This window comes from Apium graveolens, chromosome 4 (assembly GCF_009905375.1).
Source record: "Apium graveolens cultivar Ventura chromosome 4, ASM990537v1, whole genome shotgun sequence".
In the NCBI taxonomy this organism is placed as follows: Eukaryota; Viridiplantae; Streptophyta; class Magnoliopsida; order Apiales; family Apiaceae; genus Apium; species Apium graveolens.
This window is the reverse complement of record NC_133650.1, coordinates 96,975,288-97,000,366: the sequence shown is the minus strand read 5'-3', so window position 1 is coordinate 97,000,366 and position 25,079 is coordinate 96,975,288. Positions and strand designations below refer to the sequence as shown.

The window sequence follows — 25,079 nt, the reverse complement described above, 5'->3', positions numbered from 1 at the left end:
CAAGCTCTGATGATGGTTGAAACTGAACCGGAGAACAGGAAGAAGGCAATGGCCTTACCTAAAGGAAAAATCCGCAAGAAATATCGCGAGCATCTCAGCAAAAGGCCAAAGTTGGACATCAACATGATAGAGGATTCAGAGTACGACATAACCAACGCTGATGCCCAGATACAAAAATTCGTGGAGGTAAAGGAAAAGACCAAAGTGGAGCTGGCTGCACAAACTGTTCAGATAGAGCTAGAGCCCGGGAACCCCACCCGAAAGCTGAAGATTGGGAAAGGCTTAGAAACATCCTTCCAATAAGAACTCATTCAGCTGCTAAAAGAATACGCGAACGTGTTTGCATGGACACCAGAGGAGATGCCCGGGATAGACCAGTCTGTGGTGATACACAGTCTGGATGTAGATCCGCGGAAGAAGCCGGTCAAACAGAAGAGGAGAAACTTCGCCCCGGAGCGGTAACTGGCTATAGACGAAGAAGTAGAAAAATTGATCAAGGCCGATATCATCTGCGAAATCAAGTACCCCGACTGGCTCGCCAATGTGGTGTTAGTCAAGAAACCAAATGGGAAATGGAGAATGTGTGTCGACTACACAAGCCTCAACGCTGCGTGCCCAAAAGATTCTTATCCCCTCCCCAATATCGATCAGCTAATCAACGTAACTTCTGGTCACACTATGCTCAGCTTTATGGACGCCTTCTCGGGGTATAACCAAGTTCACATGAATCTAGAAGACATCTCCAAAACATCCTTCATTACCCATCGGCTCATAAACGACCGAGAGATCCGGGGCTGGCCGGGGCTGGCCTCATTCTGATCAGTCCGGAAGGGTTCACCATTTAACAAGCAATAACCTTCGTCTTCAAAGCAACAAACAATCAAGCTAAATATGAGGCACTCATCTCCGGACTCAGGTTAGCAAAATCTCTTGGGGTAACCAAGATGGTCATCTATAGTGATTCTCAGATTGTAGTCAAACAGACCAGTGGAGAATATATTGTGAAAGATCCCAAATTAGCACAATACCAAGCAATGGTACGAGATATCCTGAAAACCATCTCGGATCCCACCATCCTTCAGATAAATAGAGAAGAAAACTCTAAGGCAGATGAGCTATCCAAGCTCGTACAAAACACTCCGGATCTTAGCAGTTCGGTCTATTTTGAAGAGCTCGGGGCACCTAGCACGGAACAGGCCGAGGTCTTATGCATTAGCAGCTCGGATAACTGGATGACTCCCTATATAGCCTATCTGAGAGAAGGAACACTCCCGGAAGACCAGAACAAGGCCAAATACCTGAAGCACAAGGTTGCCCGCTTCTTCCTGGAAAATAATCAGTTGTAAAGAAGAACTTTCTCAGCACCCACTCTGAAATGTGTAGACCCAGAGGAAGCAGACTACTGTCTTCGAGAAGTCCATGAAGGTATCTGCGGAGATCACCTGGCAGCCAAAGCCCTGGCCTACAAAATCATCAGACGAGGATACTACTGGCCCACAGTCCACTCCGACTCCGTCATCTATGTCAAGAAATTCCCACAATGCCATAAATTTAGCAATGTTCCCAAGCAAAGCCCGAGCCTGCCAGCATCAGTGTTATCTCCAATCTCATTTGCCGTTTGGGGCATAGATATCATGGGCCCTTTCCCCCGAGCAAAAGGAGACCTCCACTATGTTCTCATAGCCATTGATTATATGACTAAATGGGCAGAAGCCAAGGAAATAAGGATAATCAATCAACAAGATTGTATTAAATTCATGGATGCAATCATTATACGGTTCGGGATCCCAGTGGTTTTAGTCTCAGACAATGGCCCACAGTTCGTCGGATCTGATTTTGAAGCGTATTTGAAAGAACTTGGAATCAAGCACAAAAGGACATTTGTGACACACCCTCAGGGGAATGGACAAGTCGAGGTGACAAACAGGACCATACTACGGGGCCTGGAGAAAAGGTTGGAAGAATCTAAGAAAACTTGGCCAGATGAACTCCCGAAAGTCCTATGGTCCTACAGGACCACCCCCCAGGACAGGAACCGGAGACCTCTTTCAAGCTCGCCTACGGCATCGAATCCCGACTATCGATCGAAATCGGATCCCCCTCCGACAGGGTTACCAATTTTGATGAAGTCTCAAACATTGAAGGCCTCAAAACCAACCTGGAGCTCCTGGATGAAGTAAGAGATCGAGCTGTAGATAAGATGGAAAGCTATAAAGAAAAGACAAAGCTCTACTTCGCAAAGAAAGCAAAGATCAGGGAGTATGAAATGGGCGATCTGGTACTCCGGAACACTGAGGCTTCGGACCCAACCAACCAAGGAAAGCTACAGCCCAACGGGGAAGGGCCCTACATAGTCAAAGATGTGCTCCATCCAGGAACCTACAAGCTAAACTACCTCAATGGAACCGAAGTCCCGAACCCCTGGCACAGACTTCGTCTCAGGAAATTCTATCAGTAGAAAGGTGCGCATGGATATAGTTTTTGTTAAATAATAAGAAACACAAATCTGTATTTTCCCCATCTAGAATGTAATCGACTCTCGATACCTATTTTGCAATGAAATATTATATGCTTATTCAGTCCAAAATAATGTTGTGATTATGATTACATTGTAATTATTGGTCGCACGCCCACACTTAGAAAATTTTATTCAGTTAAAAGTTTTAACCCCATCCCGGAGACGAATACACAAACCATGTGTACTTAGAAAATTTTTATTCAGTTAAAAGTTTAACCCCATCCCGGGGACGAATAAAAAAACCATGTGTACTTAGAACATTTTTATTCAGTTAAAAGTTTTAACCCCATCCCGGGGACGAATACACAAACCATGTGTACTTAGAAAATTTTTATTCAGTTAAAAGTTTTAACCACACAAACCATATGTACTTAGAAAATTTTTATTCAGTTAAAAGTTTTAACCCCATCCTGGGGACGAATACACAAACCATGTGTACTTTGAAAATTTTTATTCAGTTAAAAGTTTTAACCCCATCTCGGGGACGAATACACAAACCATGTGTACTTAGAAAATTTTTATTCAGTTAAAAGTTTTAACCCCATCCCGGGGACGAATACACAAACCATGTGTACTTAGAAAATTTTTATTCAGTTAAAAGTTTTAACCCCATCCCGGGGACGAATACACAAACCATGTGTACTTAGAAAATTTTTATTCAGTTAAAAGTTTTAACCCCATCCCGGGGACGACTGCATAAGCCATGTGTACAAAATTGCAAAACCAAACATACGAAAGTGAAATATATTTACATAGACTGTCCGGGGCAAACTAACCTCGAACCAAATTCAAACCCAAGTCATTTTGCAACGAAATAAAAACAAACGAGTCTAAAAGCCACAAGGGCTGAAGTCTTGAACATAAAGAAACTAAAAATGAAATTATAAAAAGCACGAAGCCTGGATCTTCAGAAGTCAGTTCTCCGGAGGAGGAGGAGTCTTCTCACGGCTTTCTTCGGGAGGAGGAGATGGCTGTGCCCCGGAAGTGCCCGCCCTAGCAGCCTGGGCATTCTCACAACGAAGTTCTTCCTTGAGGTACAACTCAACGAAGCCCTCCAAGGTACCATCAAGATTTTCAGCAAGATAAGCAGAAGCGATATCCCAACATAAATTTACCTTCTCAAAAATCTTGTTATTAAGTTCCTCATAGTAGGCGGGAGTACCCCGGAGGGCTGCTAGGACTTCCTCTGCCCAAGGCCTGGCAGCAAGCTCTTTCTGTAAGTTCCCCACCTCTGCCCGGAGGGATCCAACAACGTGCTCAGTAGCCTCTCGAGCCTTCACCTCCTCCGCAAGTGCCTTCTTGTGCTCCCGAGACTCCCTCTCCCTCGCCTCCCGGTACTTGGTGAACTTTTCCTTCTCATCGACCAACTCTTTCACCACAGTCTTCGCCTTAGCCACTCTCACACGATAGTTGTGGATGATGGTATAGCAGCCGCTGATTCGGGAATTGGCCTGGGAAAGAAATAGAAAAGACTTAGCGTAGATGCAAAAGAAAAGCAAAGGAAGCCACAACGAAGTGAACATACCTCCGAAACATCCCGAACAAGATGATCCAGGAAAGTATCCATATCCTCCTTAGCATTGCACTCAAAGTCTGCAGGAGTGGCATAATTGTCAAACATCTCGCTCCGGCGATCATCAAGAGTCAGCCGAGGCAAGAGATTCTTCAAGGCCTCCTCTTCTACCAGCTTCTGGCTCTCCTCCTCCGTTGCACCCGATAGGGGCCACCCTCCTCCACTGCGGGGTTCTGAAACCACCAACAACATCCTCAGCAGCCTTCCTCTTGTAAGGATTCAAAGTGCCCACTTCCGCTTCCTCCACCTCCAGAACCTCGACCTCCTCGGGCCCCGGAACAACAGGAGCAGTAACCTCCGGAACACTCTGCCTCATGCTGGTCCCCGAGGAACCGGCATCCCGGACCAGTAAATCACTCCCAGCACCAACCTTCTTCTTCCCCGAATCCAGCTGCACCGCGCCACCGATCTTCTTGAACCTACCAGCCAAATCCCTGAACTGCTGTGACATGGCGTGATGGAAAAGGTTGAGCAACGGAAGACCTGCACAGGAGAACAACAGTTTAGAAAGGGGCATCGAAGCACAGATATATGTCAAGTAAAAATATAAGTGAAAAACTACATAAAGTAAAACACTTATAGCCAATATTATACAACGTTTGGTTATCTAAAAAAGTATCTCGTGTCCAATGAGCACCCAGAGTCACGACAAAGTCATACATCTTCGCCAAGGCAGCTCCACCGAGCCGCTCGGTTGGGAACTTGTTACTTTTTAAAACATTTTTATACACATGCATAAACTCTAGGTCCCCACCCGGGACGAAGATGAACTCCTGGTGCCATCCCCGGAGCGAATTCAACATAAAAACAGGTGCACTCTTGGCATCAGCAGGGAACCCGGAGCCATCTATGTTAAATGTGAACTCAAATAGGGGAGGCAGGGTGGACTTCTTAATCTTAAAAAGATAGTGGAAAAACTTGAAGGTAGGAAAGTATTTCTTTACATGATAGCAAGCAAGGAACCAGGAAATCCACTTAATAGAGTTCGGGGCCAGCTGGGTAAAAGGTATTCCGTAGACATCGCGGCATAAAGACTTGGTGAATTGGTGGAGGTTTGGCCTCATACTACGAAGATTCTCTAACGGAATAGCTACCCAACCACCCACAAGACGGTGATAAACCCTCTCGTGAGGTTCAAGCCACCTCCACTCCATACCTTCCCCGAAGTGAAAAACTGCTTTAACTAGGTCATCTATCTGCTCAAAGAAACACGTGGCAAGGTCAGGATGACGGGGGGTTGGAACGTAGCCGGTCCCGGGAGCATTATGAAATAGATCATCCATATGTTCCCCATCATAAGGTTCTTTGCCCCTGGGCCTATAAACAGCATATAGGTTCCTGAAATAATAGTCGTGTGGAAGGCTATTCTCCCGAGTCTGAATGAAGTAGTGGTCTATGTCTACCCAAGACCCATCTCTCCTACCCAAAGTCTGCCCAGGATTCAGAAGGAAGGTGGGAAACTCCTCAACTATGGGTTGACGTCGGGGAGGCATACTCTCAGGTTCCGCAGAAGAGTCGCTAGAGGAATGGACATGAAAACCAAAGTGAGGACGGTCGGGCCTACGTTTCAGGTTGACTAATTTTTTCACTCTCACTGTCGTAACCATATAACCCTGGAGTCTATGCCATTTCGGGAACAAAAGAAAAAAGGGACAAAAACAGAAAGCTAATCAGAAGCAGTTAACCTTAGAATCAAAACACCAAAATACATCATACAGTCTATACATACACATATATGCTTGTAAAAAAAACACCTAGAACAGTCATGAACAACAAGAACAAACCCAGTTTCTTGCATAAACCAAACCCCCTTTCTTACATGCACAAAAACCGAAAAACAGGCTCATTTTGTGAAACAAAACCAAAAAATACACGAACAAAAACCCCAACCATAAACAACAGTTTTGCATATCAAAATACCAAAACCCAGAACTACAAAGTTAAGTCAGCAATCGCATATCAAATAAATTACATGCATTTGAGAAACTCGTTACTCGATTCATCAAATCAAAGACAAGTATGGTGAAGTGAAGTGATAAGAAGAGACTGAGGACTTACAAGAAAGCAGGAGAAAAAGTACGCCTTCGAGTAGAGACCATAAAAACTCCACAAGGCTCTTCGAAGAAAATGAAAGTGTGTTTGATTTTCGTGTTAGCGTAAAGAATGAAGAAGAAGGAAATGAGGGGTATTTATAGGCACAAGTGGGGTACAAACCCACTCAACTGCCGCACAATCCTGTCCGTTGGTCCAGAACGCGTGGCGCGATCCTGTGCGTCCAAATAGTAACCGCTGTAGTTAATGATTACATCATTGTAATTATTTAACAAGCACGACTTTTGAGAAGAAAAAGGGGGGAAAAGCTACAACGTTTCGTATATATGTATATATGTATACATATACTCCTACATGAAACTGAACCGTCACCTGACACCCCGGGAAAAATGACAAAATACTGTGCACCTGTCACATCTGTACCCAGCAGCCCAACAAAAGGGCCTAACCAAACACAACCCCGGAGACTTGTACCCAACAACACCCCGGGGCTAGGGGGCCATAAATCAAAGTAAAAATGCAAAAAAATTTCCAAGTTACAAAAATCAAAGGGCCTAACCAAACACAACCCCGGGGACTTGTACCCAACAACACCCCGGGGCTAAGGGGCCACAAATCAAAGGAAACATGTAAAAAAATTTCCAAGTTACAAAAATCAAAGGGCCTAACCAAACACAACCCCGGGGACTTGTACCCAACAACACCCCGGGGCTAGGGTGCCACAAATCAAAAAAATGCAAGATTTTTTTCCAAGTTATAAAAATCAAAGGGCCTAATCAAACACAACCCCGGGGATTTGTACCCAACAACACCCCGGGGCTAGGGGCCATAAATCAAAGGACAAATGCAAAATTTTTCTAAAAATCATATAGATCATAACAAAAACTCCGGAAAAGAAGACTACTCTCCCATCCGGGTAAACCCGCATAAGGGAGTGGAAGGCAAATGATAGGCCATAAATAATCAGGCCCAAATAAAGTGATACAAAAGGCCTTATAGAGAACACCCCAGGCCCAAATCGGGGTGGTCCCTGGAACACGTGATAAAGGACAAAAATGTCAACTGTCTCATGTTACCAAAAATGGAACAATTACATCCCAGCCGTTCATATGTAAGGATCCCAAGACAACCCAGGTGGAAGAAGGACATCCGGGCCCCACAGTCCATCCAAACAATCCAATCACTCACCAACCAAGAATGATCAAGGGCTAGGATGAAGAGGTACAAACTCCTAAAATCCTAAATATGGGAGCCTATAAAAGGACCGAAGAAAAGGGTTTTGAGGGTTAGAAAATATTTGACTGCTACACACCTATACACGGGTGGTGGCCCTAAATGTCACTTGGGGGTTAAAAATGGCCATAAATAACACTTCAAAACGGTACATCGTGTAACGTTTATGCAAAAGACATAAAACGGTACTTCGTGTAACGTTTTGGCATTTTAATTTTTTTATGCGCAAAACGGTAGATAAAGTACCGTTTTGGTACAAAACGCTATATGATGTACCATTTTGAGCCAAAACGCTACTTCAACTAACGTTTGCACATTATAAAAAAATTAAAAAAAAGTAAAGTACCAAAATGGCACACTATGTACCGTTTGGTATTAAAAAACAAAACATAAGATGAAGCACCGTTATGAAGTGATATTTTGGGCCATTATTTTCAAAAATGATATTTTGGACCATTTAACACTCAAAAATGACATTTTGGTCCATTGTTCCCTATACACACACCACTATACATATATTTTGAATAGCTTCTTCTTCCCTCTTCTTCTTCTTCTTTTTCTTTTTCTTCTTCTTCAAGAAACCCCATTCTTATTCTCACACCCAGTGGCGAAACCAGAAAATGATCACAGGAGGGGCAAATTTGCGGCAATTTTTTTAAGAAAATCATTAAAAATAATTATTAAATACTAGCCTATAACCTGTGCGATGTATGGATTGTTTTTAACATTCGATAGTTTTTAATAATATATTTTATAATATAACTTTCAATAGTTGAAAAATAAATTGAAGAATATAATAAATTATAACAATATATGTTTTATAATAATTTGAGACTTGACTGAAAATACATAATATAATATAATATATTGTTTAAATAAAGAATATAAAAGTTTAAATATAATAAGCTGTTGACGGGGTTCGAACCATGAATCCATGAGAGCGGTTTAAATATTAATATAATAATATTTTATTATTGTATCAAATGGTTCTCATTTTTCTGACTTTAGAGTTGATAGTTGTTATTTGTCATACCAAACAACTGTACCGAGCAACTACCAAATAGAGGGTGTTCTGCTTATAATAGTATAGTATAGATATGTAAAGCCCGAACAAGATCCACTGAACTTATCTTTTTCTTTCTCCTTAACTTTGAAAGTGAAACTTTGATAAAAATATTATATCCTCTGTATATGTATATATCTCCAACTATAATCAATTTACACTTATCATGAGATTTTGAAGGATTGTTTTTAAATCCTAAAGACTCTTCATCAACTCTACGACATTTTATCTTGAATCCGTGTAAAATCAAAATCAGATATAATTCATTAAAATCCATGAATTATATATAATGCATTAAAATCCTAGTTCAATACAACCCCGTTAATTTTAAAGATTAAAATAAACTGTATCTAAAAATATGCAGAAGAGTATATAATATTCGGTGAAAATTTGGGTGGGCAAAAAAAAACAAATTTCCCAATTTTGTTGATTGATCACAGGACACCACAAAGAAGTTTGGGTGGCCAGATGATCCCCAGCCCCCTGTGGTTCCGCCTCTGCTCACACCGGAATTGCCGCGGGGACACAGCCCCTCTTCGGTTCTGTTTTGCTGAGTCCCCCACGTAGCAGGTTAACCATACATCATCCGCCACGTGGACAGGGCTCGAGTTTACGTGAGAGAAGAGAAGACCCGGGAAAAAACAGAGTTATCGATGCACTTCACACAATGTCATAAAATTAAGGTACACATTTTACATTCTTGAATTATAGCTACACACTTTGCATTCAAAGAAAATAACAAGTACATGTATAATATTTCATACGAATAATAGTTTTTACCTTGTGTGGGTATAACAACTGCAACCAGATAATGGAAGTGATAGGTTATCAACAGGAAATAGAACATACCTGCAATAGAGCTTTTGTTGTTGCAGTACTGGAACTCTGGTAGTTAGCTTTTGGCTTGAATGCAAGTTCAGGGAGGTAACATTTAACCCAGCATCACTTAAGATAGTAGCACAAGTTACCTTAAGAGGCTAAAAAAAGACCTTACTCATAAATTCTCGAACGCTTCTCGAATAAATATATACACATGCAATACTAAATTATTACATATAAGAAAAACACAGCAAAGGTTCTTTATCCGTATTTGAACAAAGTTACAATTACAGTGGAGTCGTTCTTCATGTTCATAACTGTTGGACATATAAGACTTCAGACTAATATGTAAGAGAAAACATGATTGTAGAATATAGAGCGATATATTTTATTAATAGGCATGAACTTATTTTAAACTGCATAGCAGCTACATCAGTGCAGGAAATCAAGTTTAATTTTACAATAAAATCCTCTAACAGATAGGTGCCATATAATCAGCCAAATAGAGATATTACAGGACCTTAATTACAGCATAAAGATTGAACTCCTGATTATCAGCTTCAAGAATCATATTCATTAATACTCCTCCTTGATTCTGGAGCTACAAACACCAAGCTTATGCCTCAGGGATTCATATCTATTTTTCGGAAGTGCCTTTGTGAGAATGTCGGCACTTTGATCTTCTGAACTGCAGTGAATCAATTGCACCTCCCCTTCTCTCTGGACTTCTCTTAGGAAATAGAACTTAATTTTAAAATGCTTTGTCTTGTCATGAAACACTGGTTTATCGGCAATTGAAATTGCAGCTTGGTTGTCCACAAATATAGTCGTACCTTCATGTTGCTCCATGTGCAAGTCCATCATCAGTTTCCTTAACCATAAGGCTTGATTAACAGCAGCAGTAGTAGTTACAAACTCAGCTTCAGCTGTGGATTGGGCTGTTATTTCCTGTTTCTTTGAACTTCAGGAGAACACTCCAGAACCAAAGCTAAAACAATAACCTAATGTGCTTTTCATGTCATCTTCACATCCAGCTAAATCGCTATCAGCATAACCATGGTGTCGGAAATTTTTAACTTGACTAAACTTTATCCCAAAATCAGTTGTACCTTTAACATATCGTAAAATCCTTTTACCTGCTTGTAAGTGAATTTCACTAGCACAATGCATATACCTTGAAAGGATACTCACAACATTCATAATATCCGGCCTTGTTGTGGTCAGATACATCAAACATCCGATTAAGCTTCTGTAGAGTCCTTCATCAACTTTAGGAGCACCATCTTTTTCACAGAACCTCTCTTTGTTATTCATCGGGGTCGCAGAAGGCTTGCATTCATCCATATTAAACTTCTTCAGAATTTCCTTGGCATATTTCTTTTGACATATGAAAATCTCATTCATATTTTGCTTCACTTCCATGCCAAGAAAAAATGTCATCTTTCCGAGATATGTCATCTCGAACACAGCTTTCATTTCTTCTTTAAAGCGGTCTATCTGATTCAAGTTGCTACCTGTTACAAGCAAATCATCAACGTATAGTGATACAACCAGGATTTTGTTATCCAATTTCTTGACATAAAGTGTGGCTTCACTTAGACTTTTAGTGAAACCCAAACTTAACAAATGAGTGTCGATTCTGCTATACCACGTCCTTGGAGCTTGTCTACAGCCATACAAGGCCTTTATCAATCGATATACCTTATCCTCTTGTCCTTTACAAACAAACCCTTCTGGTTGCTCGACAAAAAATTCTTCCTCCAATAAACCATTCAAAAATGCTGATTTGACGTCCATATGGTGTACTGTACAGCCCTTTTGTGCAGCTAGAGCCAACAACATCCTTATAGTTTCCATCTTCGCAACTGGAGCAAATGTTTCCGAAAAGTCCACCCCATAAATTTGAGCATACCCCTTAACAACAAGGCGTGCCTTGTACTTGTTTACAGAACCATCGGAATTGAACTTGGTTCTATAAACCCACTTGACTCTTATAGCTTTTTTATGTTTAGGCCTGTCCACCAACTCCCATGTCTGATTTTTTTCAATCATTTTAAGCTCCTCCTTCATTGCAGCTACCCACTTCTGATCAGTTGCAGTTGCTTCATACCCCGCGGGTTCCATCAAAGCGATATTGCATTTTTGATAAATCTCTGAAAGTAGCCTGATTCCTCTAACATGATCATCATCCACATTATCATCCTCTTGAATCTTGACCTGCTCATCATTTTCCCAATTCCATTTTTCCGACTCAAGAAAATGAACATATCTGCTGATTGTAATTTGGTTATTCTGTGGTTGATAGATCCTGTAGGCATTTGGAGTGTAACCAACAAATATTCCAGCATCTGATTTCTTATCCAACTTGTCTCTCTTAACTTGAGGAATATGAGAGAAACACAGACAACCGAATGTTTTCAAATTAAAAAATTTGGGTTTGTATTCATACCATACTTCAAATGAAGTCATCTTCCTTAAAGCTTTTGTTGGCAATCTGTTTAGCAAGAAAACCGATGTATGCGCAGCCTCAGCCCAAAATTTCTTTGACATCCCTTTGTCATGAAGTAAACACCTTGTCATCTCCATGATTGTCCGGTTTTTTCTCTCCACAACGCCGTTCTGTTGAGGAGTATAAGGTGCTGCCAACTGATGTTCAATTCCTTCATCTCTACAAAACCTATTGAACTTTTCAAAGGTATATTCAGTTCCGTTATCAGATCTGATCATCATAATTTTGCTTTTACTCTGAGTCTCAACCAAAGCCTTAAAAGTACCAAAGATATCGGCAACTTCAGATTTTTGTTTCATAAAATATATCCAGCACATTCTCGAATAGTCATCAATAAACGCAATATAGTACTTACTGCCATTTAAAGATGGTGTACTCATTGGTCCTGCTACGTCTGTGTGTATCAGTTGGAGCTTCTCTGTGGCCCTCCAAGCATTATTTTGTTGGAAAGGGAGTCTATTTTATTTTCCATACTGACATGCAACACATTTAGGTGGCTCATCTCCTAATGCAGGCAACCCTCTCACCATGTTGTTCTTCTCCATAAACAGTAGAGCAGCATGATGAAAGTGCCCCAATCTTTTGTGCCATAACATTGTGTTATTATCCTCTTTGTGTACAGCAGCCTGCTCTTCATTTGTCAAATCCAGGATGAAACTTTTACCTTTCATCAGAACTTTGAAAATATCTACACCTCTTGCATCTTTAATAACACAATTGTTGTCATCAAACAACACCTTGTAACCTTTTTCTGTCAATTGAGAAACACTCAACATGTTCTGATTAATTTCGGGAACATATAAGACATCAGGAATAAATTTCGAACCTGTATGACATTGAATTTCAATTGTTCCTTTGCCTTTTACTGCAATATATGCTCCATTTCCAACTCTGACCTTAGAAATAACAGCCTCGTCAAGATCTCTGAAGAGTTCACGATTATAGGTCATGTGATTTGTACAGCCACTATCTATAAGCCAACTTTTTGTTGTATTCTGAGCAGAAACCATGATGCTACAAACAACTGCTCCACATCTTGATATTTATTTTCAGCAGCCTTGGCTTCCCCTTGTTGAGACTTGCAAATCATTTCCATGTGTCCTAATTGACCGCATTTGTGACATTTAACATCTGGTCTCCACCAACATATGTTTGGAGGATGATTAGTTTTTTTGTAATAGGAGCAAGGTGGAAAGATCTGAGTGTTGTTATTTTGATTGCTTTCGTTGCTTGAAAAATCTCCAGGTTTGTTGGTTTTATCCTGTCAATTTCTGTTTTTCCCACCATTTTTGCTGAATGATTTGGCTTGATAAGCACCTTCCATAGATCCTTCCTCCCTCATAAGCCTCCTTTGTTCTTGTGCCTTTAATGCATTTAACAACACTGCTAACGTAATGTTTGACAGATCTTTAGAGTTTTCCAACGATGAAATCGTAACTTCGAATTTCTCAGGAAGTGTAACTAGTATCTTTTGAACAATTCTAGAATCTGAAAAATCTGTACCAAGGAGTTTAACTTTATTAGCAATTCCAAGAAGTATATCCGAATATACCTTGATTGTTTCAGATTCTTTCATTCTTTGCATCTCAAATTCCCTGACTAGATTCAACACTTACATTCCTTTAATTCTTTCATCTCCTTCGTATTCGCTTTTGAGAAAATTCCATATTTCAAAAGCTGTCTTCTTTGTCATAATCCTTGTGAATATATCTGATGAGACAGAAGCAAACAAAGTAGCTCTTGCCTTCGACTTTTTTGTTTTCCTTTCCTTATGATACCTTAATTGAGCCATGGTTGGATTATCAGCCAAAGGAGGAAGTTCATAATCCTCTTCTACTGGTTCCCACAGATCATTTGCCTCAAGGTATGCTTCCATTCTAGCCGCCCATATATGATAGTTTTCACCATCAAACGCAGGTGGTGCAATGCTGTTGAAATGTTCTGAATTCATTCTGAATCAAAGATTTTCTTTCTGTGTGTGTGTGTTTGTGTTTCTTTGAGGTGTGTATTGAGGAGATTTGTTTGACAGTTTATTTTCAATAGTACAGGTCCCTTAAGACTAATGCTCTGATACCAATATGTTGGACATATAAGACTTCAGACTAATATGTAAGAGAAAACATGATTGTAGAATATAGAGTGATATATTTTATTAATAGGAATGAACTTATTTTATACTGCATAGCAGCTACATCAGTGCAGGAAATCAAGTTTAATTTTACAATAAAACCCTCTAACATATAGGTGCCATATAATCAGCCAAATAGAGATATTCCAGGACCTTAATTACAGCATAAAGATTGAACTCCTGATTATCAGCTTCAAGAATCATATTCATTAACAATAACCTATAATGAGATGATTCTACCTTAACGTTCAATGGTTTTTTCATAAATGTTAAAAATAATGAATTAAAAAAGAGAGCAGAAAACAAATAGAGAAAAATCTGCATTTCTGTGGATCGGGGAGAATAGATTTGTGCGTCTACATCACAACAAGGAGTACCAGGTAATCGTTACTATCCTGATGAATGGAACATGAAAAAAGTTTCACCTCGAATGCAACATTTGAATAACCTTTTAGTAAAATCGGCCCAAAAGGATTGCTTGCATAAACTTGTGTTCGGGTAGTCCCTGGCCCCCTGTGTAGTATTTGTCAACCCTCACAAAAATTCTTAAAGAAGAAAACTAAACCAAGATGATTGAAAGCTTAGTTTTTGTTCCACCTGCAGGTTCTCTGTCTAATCCAACCATAGTAGGTAGATCCTTGACGGGACCAATAGCAGCGATAGCAAGATTCTGCAAAAATTCAAAATGTAGTAGTAGTGAAGTACTAACTACAAGCAAACAATTTAAAGACTCAATTCACAAAAAGGAAATTCACAAGTCTACAATGCTTAGCTTGTTCAATATTAAACGGTTTGCAACACGTTTGACAGTGTTGTGTTGGCATCTACAGCATCAACCCTAGCACACAGTTCCTGAGATGAAATTCTTCGCCCAAGAAAAAGTACATACACAGACGAATTATTAGAATATCTCTTCGTTATAATGTATATATATGCCAGTACCAAAAATAAGCTCCAGTATGCATTTCATGACCGCAAAGGAACTAATTTAAAACTATGGGAACTGGTATTAAAAACAGAATTTTAACGCGTAGAATTTCATGACTGAATTATATAGTTATGATCTTATTCTAAAATGGCAGTTAATTATTTCATCTACATACAAAGACGAATGTTCTGTTGGGCTTGCTGAGCAGGCCTAACTCCACATTCGTATGATATTGTCCGCTTTGGGCCGAGCCCGCACGGGTTTGTTTTTGGGCACCTCCCAAAAAGCCTCATACTAATTGGAGTTATCTGGCTGCTTATATTCTAGCAAACTGCCCCTCCCACAAACGATGTGAGACAACTCCTAACAATCCCCCCCTTCACACATCGAGTCCGACACCTGTCGATTCTGCCTCCTTTAGTGTGACCAGACTCCCCCGCGACCCATACTGAAAGTCCATCTGGCTATCTGCTCCCCCTAGGCCCATACTGGAAGGCCCGTCTGCCTTTTTCTTGAGCCCATTCTGGGGCAAGCCCATATGCCTTTTCCTAGGTCACTTCTGGAGCCCACGTGAGATTGTTATAGACCGTCACAACCATAGCTCCGATACCACTTCCCGCACGGGTTTGTTTTTGGGCACCTCCCAAAAGGCCTCATACTAATTGGAGTTATCTGGCTGCTTATATTTTAGCAAACTGCCCCTCTCACAAACGATGTGGGACAACTTCTAACATGTTCAGTTGGCATAAACGTGGTACCTGGTACCCAATATCATCCGCAGCATGCATCGGGCCATTTCTTTGGTGGGAGATCTATTTCAGCTGTCATATAACATTACATGTAAGCTTAATTCAGTGAAAGAAATTGATTTCATAGCTATGTGAGTATTGTGACTAAATCCAACATCTCTTGTAGTCACGAACTTGTCAATCAAAAGTAGTAAGAATAATGGCATAAACATAAACATTCACTACTAATACAAGTTACGACCCCTTAAATATATACAGCAATAATAAAGAACCAGTTAAATTTGACTGAAACATTAATGCACGTCGTATCATACCTCTTTCATGTATTTCAAAATCTCATGACGCTCTGCCTCGATCTTTCTTTTTCTCAACTTGGGATACTGCAGAATATCAGATAATATATCAAGTGCTTGAGGCACAACTTTATCTGTAACCTCGGCATAACAATATCTGCAATTCCTATCCGAGCCAGCTTCCAACTGTCCTCCCATGGTTTTAATCTCCCTCCTCGATTTGCCTCTCAGTTCGTCTCTCAATCCCCTTAACTAACATTTGCTTCAAAAAGAAACCCGTACCACTGGTCTTAAGAGACTCAATTTCAGAGCCCACGTCGATCCAAACTCCAACAGTGGCAGTGTTGGAAGAAAAATAAGACTCAGTGGCAACTCGAAGACCATTGGGAAGAGCAGCGATTTGAGTGAGCGGAGCAGAGTATATTGGAGTGTCATCGGCTAGTGTTGAATAGTTAGAAGAGTTGCATTCTTTCACGTGAGAGAATGAAGTGGCTAAGGAGGTGGAGAGGGCACGCAGTGATTGACAAGGACGGTGGGAGAGGTTAGCTAGGGTTAGTAGCTGCTGTGCCTGTGTTGCCATAGCCCTTTGATTTTGTTTGTATGCTTCTGTTGCTGTTTTGCATGTCTAGAGTTTAAAAATGACTATTTGAAGAGACTTTTTGTCCAAGTTCCCAAGGACCACCAAACACCACTTGGTTAGCATATCTTAGTGGCTTCCTTTCAAGTAAGTAAACATCCCTGTTGTTTTAATCCTGTTCACGCCCTGCCCGTCTGCTGCTAGGTCCGGGAATGGCACCAGGCGAGGGCGCAGCTATGCCCCGCTGCTCCACCGCAGACTATGCAAAAGAGGGTTCGAACCTTGTTGAACAAAGGAGGGTGTGTGAGTGTGTAACTAGCAAAAAAAAAGTTTCCAAATACCAGTGTCCTCGAAATTTAACAAAGGTTAAGCTAATCATTTTTGTCGTAATTTTTTTCATCTTATTTATAAAAAAAAAATTACCAGTAAATCATATTTATAGATGTGCAATTCTGATGGAAAATACTATTGAACTTGGAGATGTTCAACCAACAATGGAAACTGCAAAGAATATATAAAAGAGTAGAACTGAACAAGTACAGTACATAAATTCCCAAATTATACGGTACAATCTCGTGTAGGCCTATTGCTCAACTAGTCAACTCAATTCATCAGAAGGAATTAGCTAGAAAATTTACATTTATGATATAGTTCACTATATACAGGATTTATTGCAGCCCAAAAATGAATCAAGTAAATTTCCAATATTTCTTGAGCATATTTCAAAAGAAATAGAGCTCTGCCAATGATATCAATGTTTCAAAAATTTAGCTACTCTGCAGCAGACCTAGACTTGTAATGCTTGATCTTTTTGTGCTGGGGCAAGTGATGGAATTTTGGTTCTTTAGGTATAGTTGGATCCTTCAGTGACCTGGTTAGTAAACCATATTTAGTATATTCATTCAAGCAATATATTTGCATTCAAGTATAGAGCATTTAAGTTTAAGCAATATACCTTCTGGGGACGAATGGCCTGTCAAAATATGGCATGGGTTGCGCTACTGGAATAAGTTCGTTCCTCCTCAGTCTTTTAATTTCTTCTTCTTCAGCCAACTATAATACAAATACACAACAAGTTTACAATCTAAATTTTAGGATTAAGGATTTAGGCCAAAAGAAAATATTAGTAATAATTTTGTAATTCATACCTTCTGCTGTCTTTCCCTTTCCATTTTGAATTGCTCAATATAACTCATTTTCTCTGCCACCTGAATGAAAAGCATACACAAACCAAGTCAGTTGATTTCCAAGCTTGTGCCATACATTTGGAAATGATGGATTTGGTTTTTTTCTTTTTCCAAGTAGCGATAAGAAACCATTCACACACACAAACATTAGGAAGAACCTTACCTGATGGTCAAAATCAGCCCGCTCCACAGCTCTTACATCACTGTGCAGCACTAAATCAACCGGCCTCGTACTTTCCTTGACTGGAGGTTTTACCAGACACTGTAAAAGGAAACTTATTAACAAATTTACTATAATCATTAAAAGGTTTTTAAAGACAAGTTCAATGCATTCTTTTACTTGCACTAGCAACGATTCAAGTTTTACAACTTACCTGCATCGTACTTATGTTTATACATTTGACCTTTTATATAAAATACAACTACATAAAATACAAGTCAAGAAGATAGTAATAGTCCAATAGAAGCAAATCTGTGACACTGTAACTGCATCTTAACTTTGTTTCTTTTTATATTACAGCGGCATAACAAAAAATCAAGTTACAAAAATAAAGATGGTCATGATAAACCCAACAATATCATGAATGAAAAATTGTAGTATCTAACTCTATATTAATTCTTCCTTTCAGTTTAAATTCATTTAATAAGTAATGACAGGATTACCTCTGGTTCATCTGTCGTCCATGGAAGACCTTGCGCAACTGGTATCCGCTGTTTTTCCTCCTCCATCATCCTTTCTTGTACTTTCTTGATAAATTCTTCTTCCTTGGACCTTCCTCTTTGCTGCAGCAATATCCATAATAAAAATTAATGATGTTTAAATACAATAAAAAAAGGAGAACTATAAACAGCCTAAACCAGAGGTAATCCTGCCATTATTGAACATCTAATCTAGTACATTCCAGACAATTTTAATGCACAAAATGAAGCTAAAGCAAAATACTACTCGTATGTGAAAAGTGAACAAGATTACTATGAGTAAATCTACGAACAAAGAGTGATATGCATTGCCTAAAACTTGCAGGTTCCATTTTATGAATACAGTAGAACTTAAAAATTTAGGTTTTACCCAGTTGATTCACCCCTTCTGCCTTCAACTGAAAACCTTTTGTGCTGTTATGTGGTCATTACAATTCTGCCGGGTATAATAACAATATATTTCCAATGAACAGCATAATAGGCATTCAAAGACCTCTTTTAACCTTATATCGTTTTTAACAGAGCCGAACCACCTTCAGCTGAAGAGTCATTACAATTCTACAGGGCATTGAGAACAACATTTTTACCTTAACACCAGTATAGGCATCCAAAGACCTCTTTTAACCACAATTCGTTTTTAACAGAACGTGTTTACGACCATTTGCAAGGTTGAGAGTAGAATAGTGAAACATGTAAATAATCATATGGTTGTATTAGAAACCATCCACCCGATCTTCCATGGTAAATTCTGTATTAAAACACACAATTTTTTCATTCACATGATGGCATCGAAGCACTAAGACACTAATACATTATACCATACAGCTTTAACCCACTCAGCTACCTCCTTCACAGACACACACACACACACAATACCTTCCAGCTTTAACCCTTGATATATTCGACTATACAGCTTTAACCCACTCAGCTACCTCCTTCACAGAAACACACACACACACAATACCTTCCAGCTTTAACCCCTAATATGTAGTCAATTTAGATTTCTGCAGGGTTCAAGAACATCATTGTTCCATGATAGAAGAAGAAGCATCTGAAGACCACTTTTTACCTTGTATAATATTTAATGGTATGTGTTTATTGATATTTTCAAGCTTAAAAGTGGAATAATGGTGAAAATTGAAAAAGAAAATATAGTTAATTCAGTACACTCTACCTTACAGTTTTAACCCCAAAGGCTACCTCCTTCACACACACAAACACAGACACATTATACCTTACAGCTTTAACCCCAACCACATCTCACAAACACAAACAAGAAAGAGCATCATATCAAAAGGAGGTTGCATGACTGAGGTTAAAAACCATCTTTTGTTTAGTCCACATGATGGAGTAGAAGCACCGAATACACCAACATATTCTACCTTAAAGCTGTAACCCGGCTTCTACTTAACCCACACAACAAAAATGGTAGAATCTCCATGTAAATCCATTAAGCATTTAACAGAAACTCTTATTTTTCCATAAAAAAAACCCATACCCACTTTAATGCCATCAAGCAGTATCCTAGGTCCCAAAAGAAACTCTAGTTCCTCCACCATAAAATCTATAGCCCCATTAAAGGTCATCTAAAGCATGTCAATACTGTTATCTAATATGCTAAAGAGGTTGATTCACCGAGGAATATACAATCAATAGATAGGACATAGACTACTACATTATTATATGCTATCAATATAAATCATTAGAATCATAAGTTTAAAATTTAAAAGCAGTTAGTCAGTAAAAAATACAATTCAGATCAATGATGCAGGACGTCTTGCAATAAATGTATCATGTATGTTATGCTATTCGGTGAACAAACCTCAGTTCTAAGATTAAATGGTCTCTGGGAGGTAACTCTATGATGCCTCTTATTCCAGTTCCGTCGACCCAATGTCCCTGAAGACTCTGAGCTCTGCATTTGAATGTACATTTTTAGATTGTTTCATACATTACTAATCATGATTATACCATTACTAATAAGTTAACTGTATTCACAAATTGTAATCATACATTTCTTCTGCTCCTTCGACCACCAGAATTCCTGCTTGAGAGGGTAAAGCTGTAAAGAAAACAACACCAAAATCATTAATCAAACAAACAAACTAAGTAGACAAGTACAATAATCAATCAGAAACCTTTTAAGATTAAAAATCAAATAACTTAAAGCCTTAAACTAACCTTCCTTGGCAGCTATCCAATGAAGATCGAACCCAAGGATCTAACCCCAAGCTCTCTGATGTGAGGGGAAAATCCGACTGACAGAACGAGTACGATGAAACCTGCACTCCAAGATCCTTCTCTGGCAATCCCATACCTTTCTCATCACCCTCCTCCAATTCATTCTCATTCTTCTCATCCAAATCCTTCATCTTAGGTACCTTAAGAAGCTGCTCAAACGCCTTAACCAAATTCGTCACTTTCACCTTCCCGGAACCCGGTTCCGCCACATTATTCACACTCTTCTGAACTCCCTCAAACTTATCCCTCATTCTCTTCACATTAGTACTTATCATCACCTCACCCTCAACGTCCTCACCTACCTGATCCTTCCCTAAACAATCATCCCCAATTTCAAGACCCTTAACACCCTCCTTATCGGAACAATCATCGACATTATCGCGAATCTTGAAAAACCCTTCTTGAGAAACCCTCAAAATCTCATAAGCAACAGTAGGACACTTCTCCAAATTACACCTAATCTTGCACTTACATTCCACTTCAGAAGCCTTCAACTTCTCTTTCTTGAGATTCTTTTTCGCGATAACGAACTTTCGATCACGAATCTTGGTAGGCAATGCAAGAGAATTAGGGTTAGGGTTAGGGTTTTTAACAGCAGACTTCTGGGGCTTTTTAGCAGATTTGTGTAATTTTGAATTGGGGCTAGAGAAATTAGGGTCCGAATTTTCAGAAACTTTGGGGGATTTGGATTTGTTTGGTTTGGGGGTTTTGACAGGGGTGACTTGGCCGGAAATCTTGCCGGAATGTTCCATGGGAAATTGAATAGAGGAGAACAATACAGGGGTTTGTTTTCTTGTGAGGATCGAGAAGATTGATTAATAATTTGTTGTTGGGGATTATTAATTTGATTATGAAGGAGAAGCGGACAAGAAGAACGTTGTTTTTGAACGCTCTTTGTAACGGCTAGTTTTATTATACTGTGCGGCGGTCGACCGTGTATCTGCTTCTTATATAATAACTAGCACCACATTCTGTGCTGCACGGGCCTATTCAATTTTATTATTTATTTTTTGTAAATGTTATAATAGCATCGATTCATTTTTTATATTAATTAACTTTATATTTCACGATTTAATTATAGGTCAGTTGTTAGCAGTAATTCAATCGAAATTTCCGATCCAAAAACATGAATTAGTTAATAAGTAATGTATATTGATATTTCCAAATACGTATATTCTTCATTTTGATGTTTGGCGGATATAATAGTAATATATGTGATAATATATGAGACGATTTACTCTTAAATTTATGATATCTCTACCAATTTCGATGAATATTTTTGAATCTCGGGATTTTAATTTTTTGAATTTGTGTTAATTTTTTATAAATTGTATTAAAATATTTATTGGTCATGATGGATGCATTTTAGTCATTCTGTAATAAGTGGTAATACTTGATTATAAATAATCATATTTCTAATATATGTAATGATAACTCCGGTGAGCGGGCGGCTCCGTCCGACGGCGTTCTTGGACCTTCTGTGCGGGAGTGAGGTGTAGCTGCTGGTTGGGCGCCTGCAAAATAACACCGGAAGGGGGGTTTTGCTGCCACGACGCCTCCGGTGTGAGAATAAGAACAGGTTTCAGAGAAGATGACGGTATATATGCTTATGTAATTTAGAGGCTGCTGTTTATGTGTGTTTATATGTGATGGCTGCTGTGTGTTTTTGAGTGTATGAGAGAGTGTGTGAGTGTAAGAGTAAAAATATTTTCCAACCCCTAAACCCTTCAGTCTTGGGGGTATATATAGCCCGAAGGTAGGGTTTAGGGGTAGTTACCTCTAAATCTGGGCCGTTGGATTTTGGGAGCGGAGGACGCCTGGCTTGGGGGGATGGCTTACACGTGTCCAGGGGAGGACCACCTTCAAACTGTCCTAACGGCCTCTGACACGCGCCGTGCTTTTCTGGTGTGTTGGTTGTTGATAGCTGTCAAAGTCACGTGCCCACGTACCCTTGCTTGGCGGGTTGTGGGATGTGCATGTGCTTGCTAGGAACCCCCCCTCATGGTGGCTTGAGTCCTGATCCGGATCCGGGTAGGCATAAGGTCTGGGTTCCGGGTTGGATCCGGATCCGGGTCATGGGATGGGCCTGGGTCTGGTCTCTCCATTTGATTGTTCTGGGAGAAGGGGGTCTCGGTCCATCGATCGAGCCTGGTATCCTTTAGATCCAGGTTGAATCCTAGCTGGGTCTCTTATACCCTATCATTTGCCCCCCACTCCCTTATGCAGATTTTCTGGATGAGGGAGTAGAGTAGAATTACATAGTTGCCTTGGGAGGAGAATTTCCGCTCCTGGTTGCCCCCAATCCGGATCTGGTGTGGTAGATTCCGATCCGGATTAAGGTAGAGTATTTACTTCAGAAAAAATTTCTGCTCCTGGTTGCCCCCCAATCCGGATCTGGTGTGGTAGATACCGATCCGGATTAAGGTAGAATAGTTGCTTCAGAAAAAATTTCTGCTCCTGGTTGCCCCCCAATCCGGATTTGGTGTGGTAAATTCCGATCCGGATTAAGGTAGAATAGTTGCTTCAGAAAAAATTTCTGCTCCTGGTTGCCCCCCAATACGGATCTGGTGTGGTAGATGCCAGTCCGGATTAAGGTAGAATAGTTGCTTCAGGAGAATTTCTGCTCCTGGTTGCCCCCCAATCCGGATCTGGTGTGGTAGATGTCAATCCGGGTTGACCCTAGGTAATTTTTCTTCCCAAATCTGTATGCGGATGACAATTACCCGGATTAGGGCTCTTGATCCGGGGAGTGGGCCGTGGAATTTGAAAAGTCATGGAGTTGTAACGTCTTTCAGTTTATTCCCTCCCACAAATTTGAATTTTTGGGCAGTTATTTCCTAAAAACTCGGCCCATAATCATTCTGGGTTTTAAATGTGCTTTGATGCATATATACATATATGTGTATATATAAGTGTCTTTTATTTTTATTTTTTGTAACTGTCTCTTCTTCCAATCTGGTTCTGCCACGTGGTAGGGCGGTTCTCTCTCTCCGCCTCTCTATAAAAGACTCCAACTCCCCTTTCTTTTCTTTTTTATTCTCCACAAAAACTGAATAGTCACTTTTTATCTTTTCTTCTCAAAACTCTTCGGAAGGCTGCGTTTCTTGTTGGATTTCTCCGTCGTGGTGCCGCCGATCCTCTCCGTTTTTCTGCGATTTGTGAGTTCTGTTCTTCCCCTCTTTAGTTTCCTTTCTTAATTCCTTGCGGTTTTTCTTTAAATTAATGCATGTTTCGTGTTTTATCTTCCATCCGCGAATTGACAATGCAAATCGGTATTTGTGGTTTTATTTTGTGGCTTGTTGCTTTGTTTTGTGGTTTATCTTGCTTGGATCTTTAGCTTTTGGGGCATTTTGCCATGTTTTTGTGCGAAAATAGTGTTTTTGTTTTCGACTTTTCTGGGTTTTTTGATGGTGTTCTTCTTATTCTTGAAAGAAATGTTTGTATGTATGTATAAAACTCATATATTTTGCCTTTTGATTCTCAAAATGACTGTTTGTGTGTTAGGGTTTTATTTCGGATCCGGGTCGAGGGTATAGAGTCCGGGTCGGGTGATGTTTTTGGTATGATTATATTACTTAGGTTTTTTAAGCTGTTTTTGGTTGTTTCTAATCCGGGTATGGGTAATTTTAAGCTTTTGGTTGCTGTGGATCCGGATCTGGGTATTTGCCATCAAGATCCGGGTCCATGGGGGTTTGCTTTTGTGGATTGTAGTTAACCTGATCCAGATCGTTGATGTTTTTCCGGGTTGGACTTGCATTGGTGGTCCGGATCATTAAGTTATGCTAATACTAACATAACACACTTGATCCGGACCTCTTAGTGAAACATTTAAAATATGTAGGGACCAGGCTAACTGACCTTCATTTTAATAGGTATATGGTCTGGATCAAGGAGCGGGCTAGAAAAGTCTATAACTGCTACCCAAACTTTTCTGGAGAGGAGAGTGACCCGGATTCATCTGGTAGAGAACAGATCCGGGTAGTGATGGCTAAGAAAGCTTCTGTTTCTGCCGAGATAATCTCGAAGTTCAGGTATAAGAAAATGCCTGGGGGCTCAGTTCCCTTCACGCCCGAGGGGTACTGGATAGATGTCAAGTATCACTTTGTTGAGAAGCCGACCGAGATCAAAAACGAGGTCTATTATAGCCGGGTTAGATATGATAGACAGCCTGACGATCACCCCGGGGTATATAAACAGGAAGCTCTTGAGAGGATGTTTGCTGCGTTCCCTATAAGCCGGGATCACTACTAGTTGAAGGACTCATTTTCTAAGGCTGATCCGGGTGAGATGAATGAGGCGGTCCGGGCTGCTTTCCAGTTGACTCCAGATATTGAGTGGAGATGGCCAGAACCCCATGAGAGGATCTATCATCGGCCAGAAGATGGTTTTGTCCCGGTCTGGATGGAACATCTCAGATCCGGGTGGAGCCCCCGGTGCCATATGTTTATCAAGCACCTCTGTAAGCATGTGTACAGAATATCCCCTATGCAAATCACCCTGAATGGGATAA

General features: G+C 40.0%; 1 protein-coding gene across 1 annotated transcript; it reads right to left on the bottom strand.

Moving 5' to 3' along the window:
* Window positions 1-16,925: 16,925 nt before the first annotated feature.
* Window positions 16,926-21,476, bottom strand: LOC141718470 (microtubule-destabilizing protein 60-like). Its single transcript, XM_074520856.1, has 8 exons — window positions 20,510-21,476; window positions 20,342-20,390; window positions 20,151-20,243; window positions 18,293-18,412; window positions 17,793-17,891; window positions 17,591-17,650; window positions 17,398-17,495; window positions 16,926-17,313 (listed from the first exon to the last, which is right to left on the bottom strand). Exons 1-8 carry the CDS (start codon window positions 21,319-21,321, stop codon window positions 17,214-17,216), a joined length of 1,431 nt encoding a protein of 476 aa, XP_074376957.1. The 5' UTR covers window positions 21,322-21,476; the 3' UTR covers window positions 16,926-17,213.
* Between the last annotated feature and the right edge of the window lie 3,603 nt (window positions 21,477-25,079).

What these genes read in the sequence shown, in the direction of transcription:
- LOC141718470 (XM_074520856.1), bottom strand. Translation starts at nt 21,321, where the DNA reads ATGGAACATTCCGGCAAGATTTCCGGCCAAGTCACCCCTGTCAAAACC. An exon ending in GTCGAAGGAGCAGAAGAAAT is followed by an intron (nt 20,244 to 20,341) that starts GTATGATTACAA and finishes ATTCAAATGCAG; the next exon opens with AGCTCAGAGTCTTCAGGGAC. An exon ending in GGGCTGATTTTGACCATCAG is followed by an intron (nt 17,651 to 17,792) that starts GTAAGGTTCTTC and finishes CTTTTCATTCAG; the next exon opens with GTGGCAGAGAAAATGAGTTA.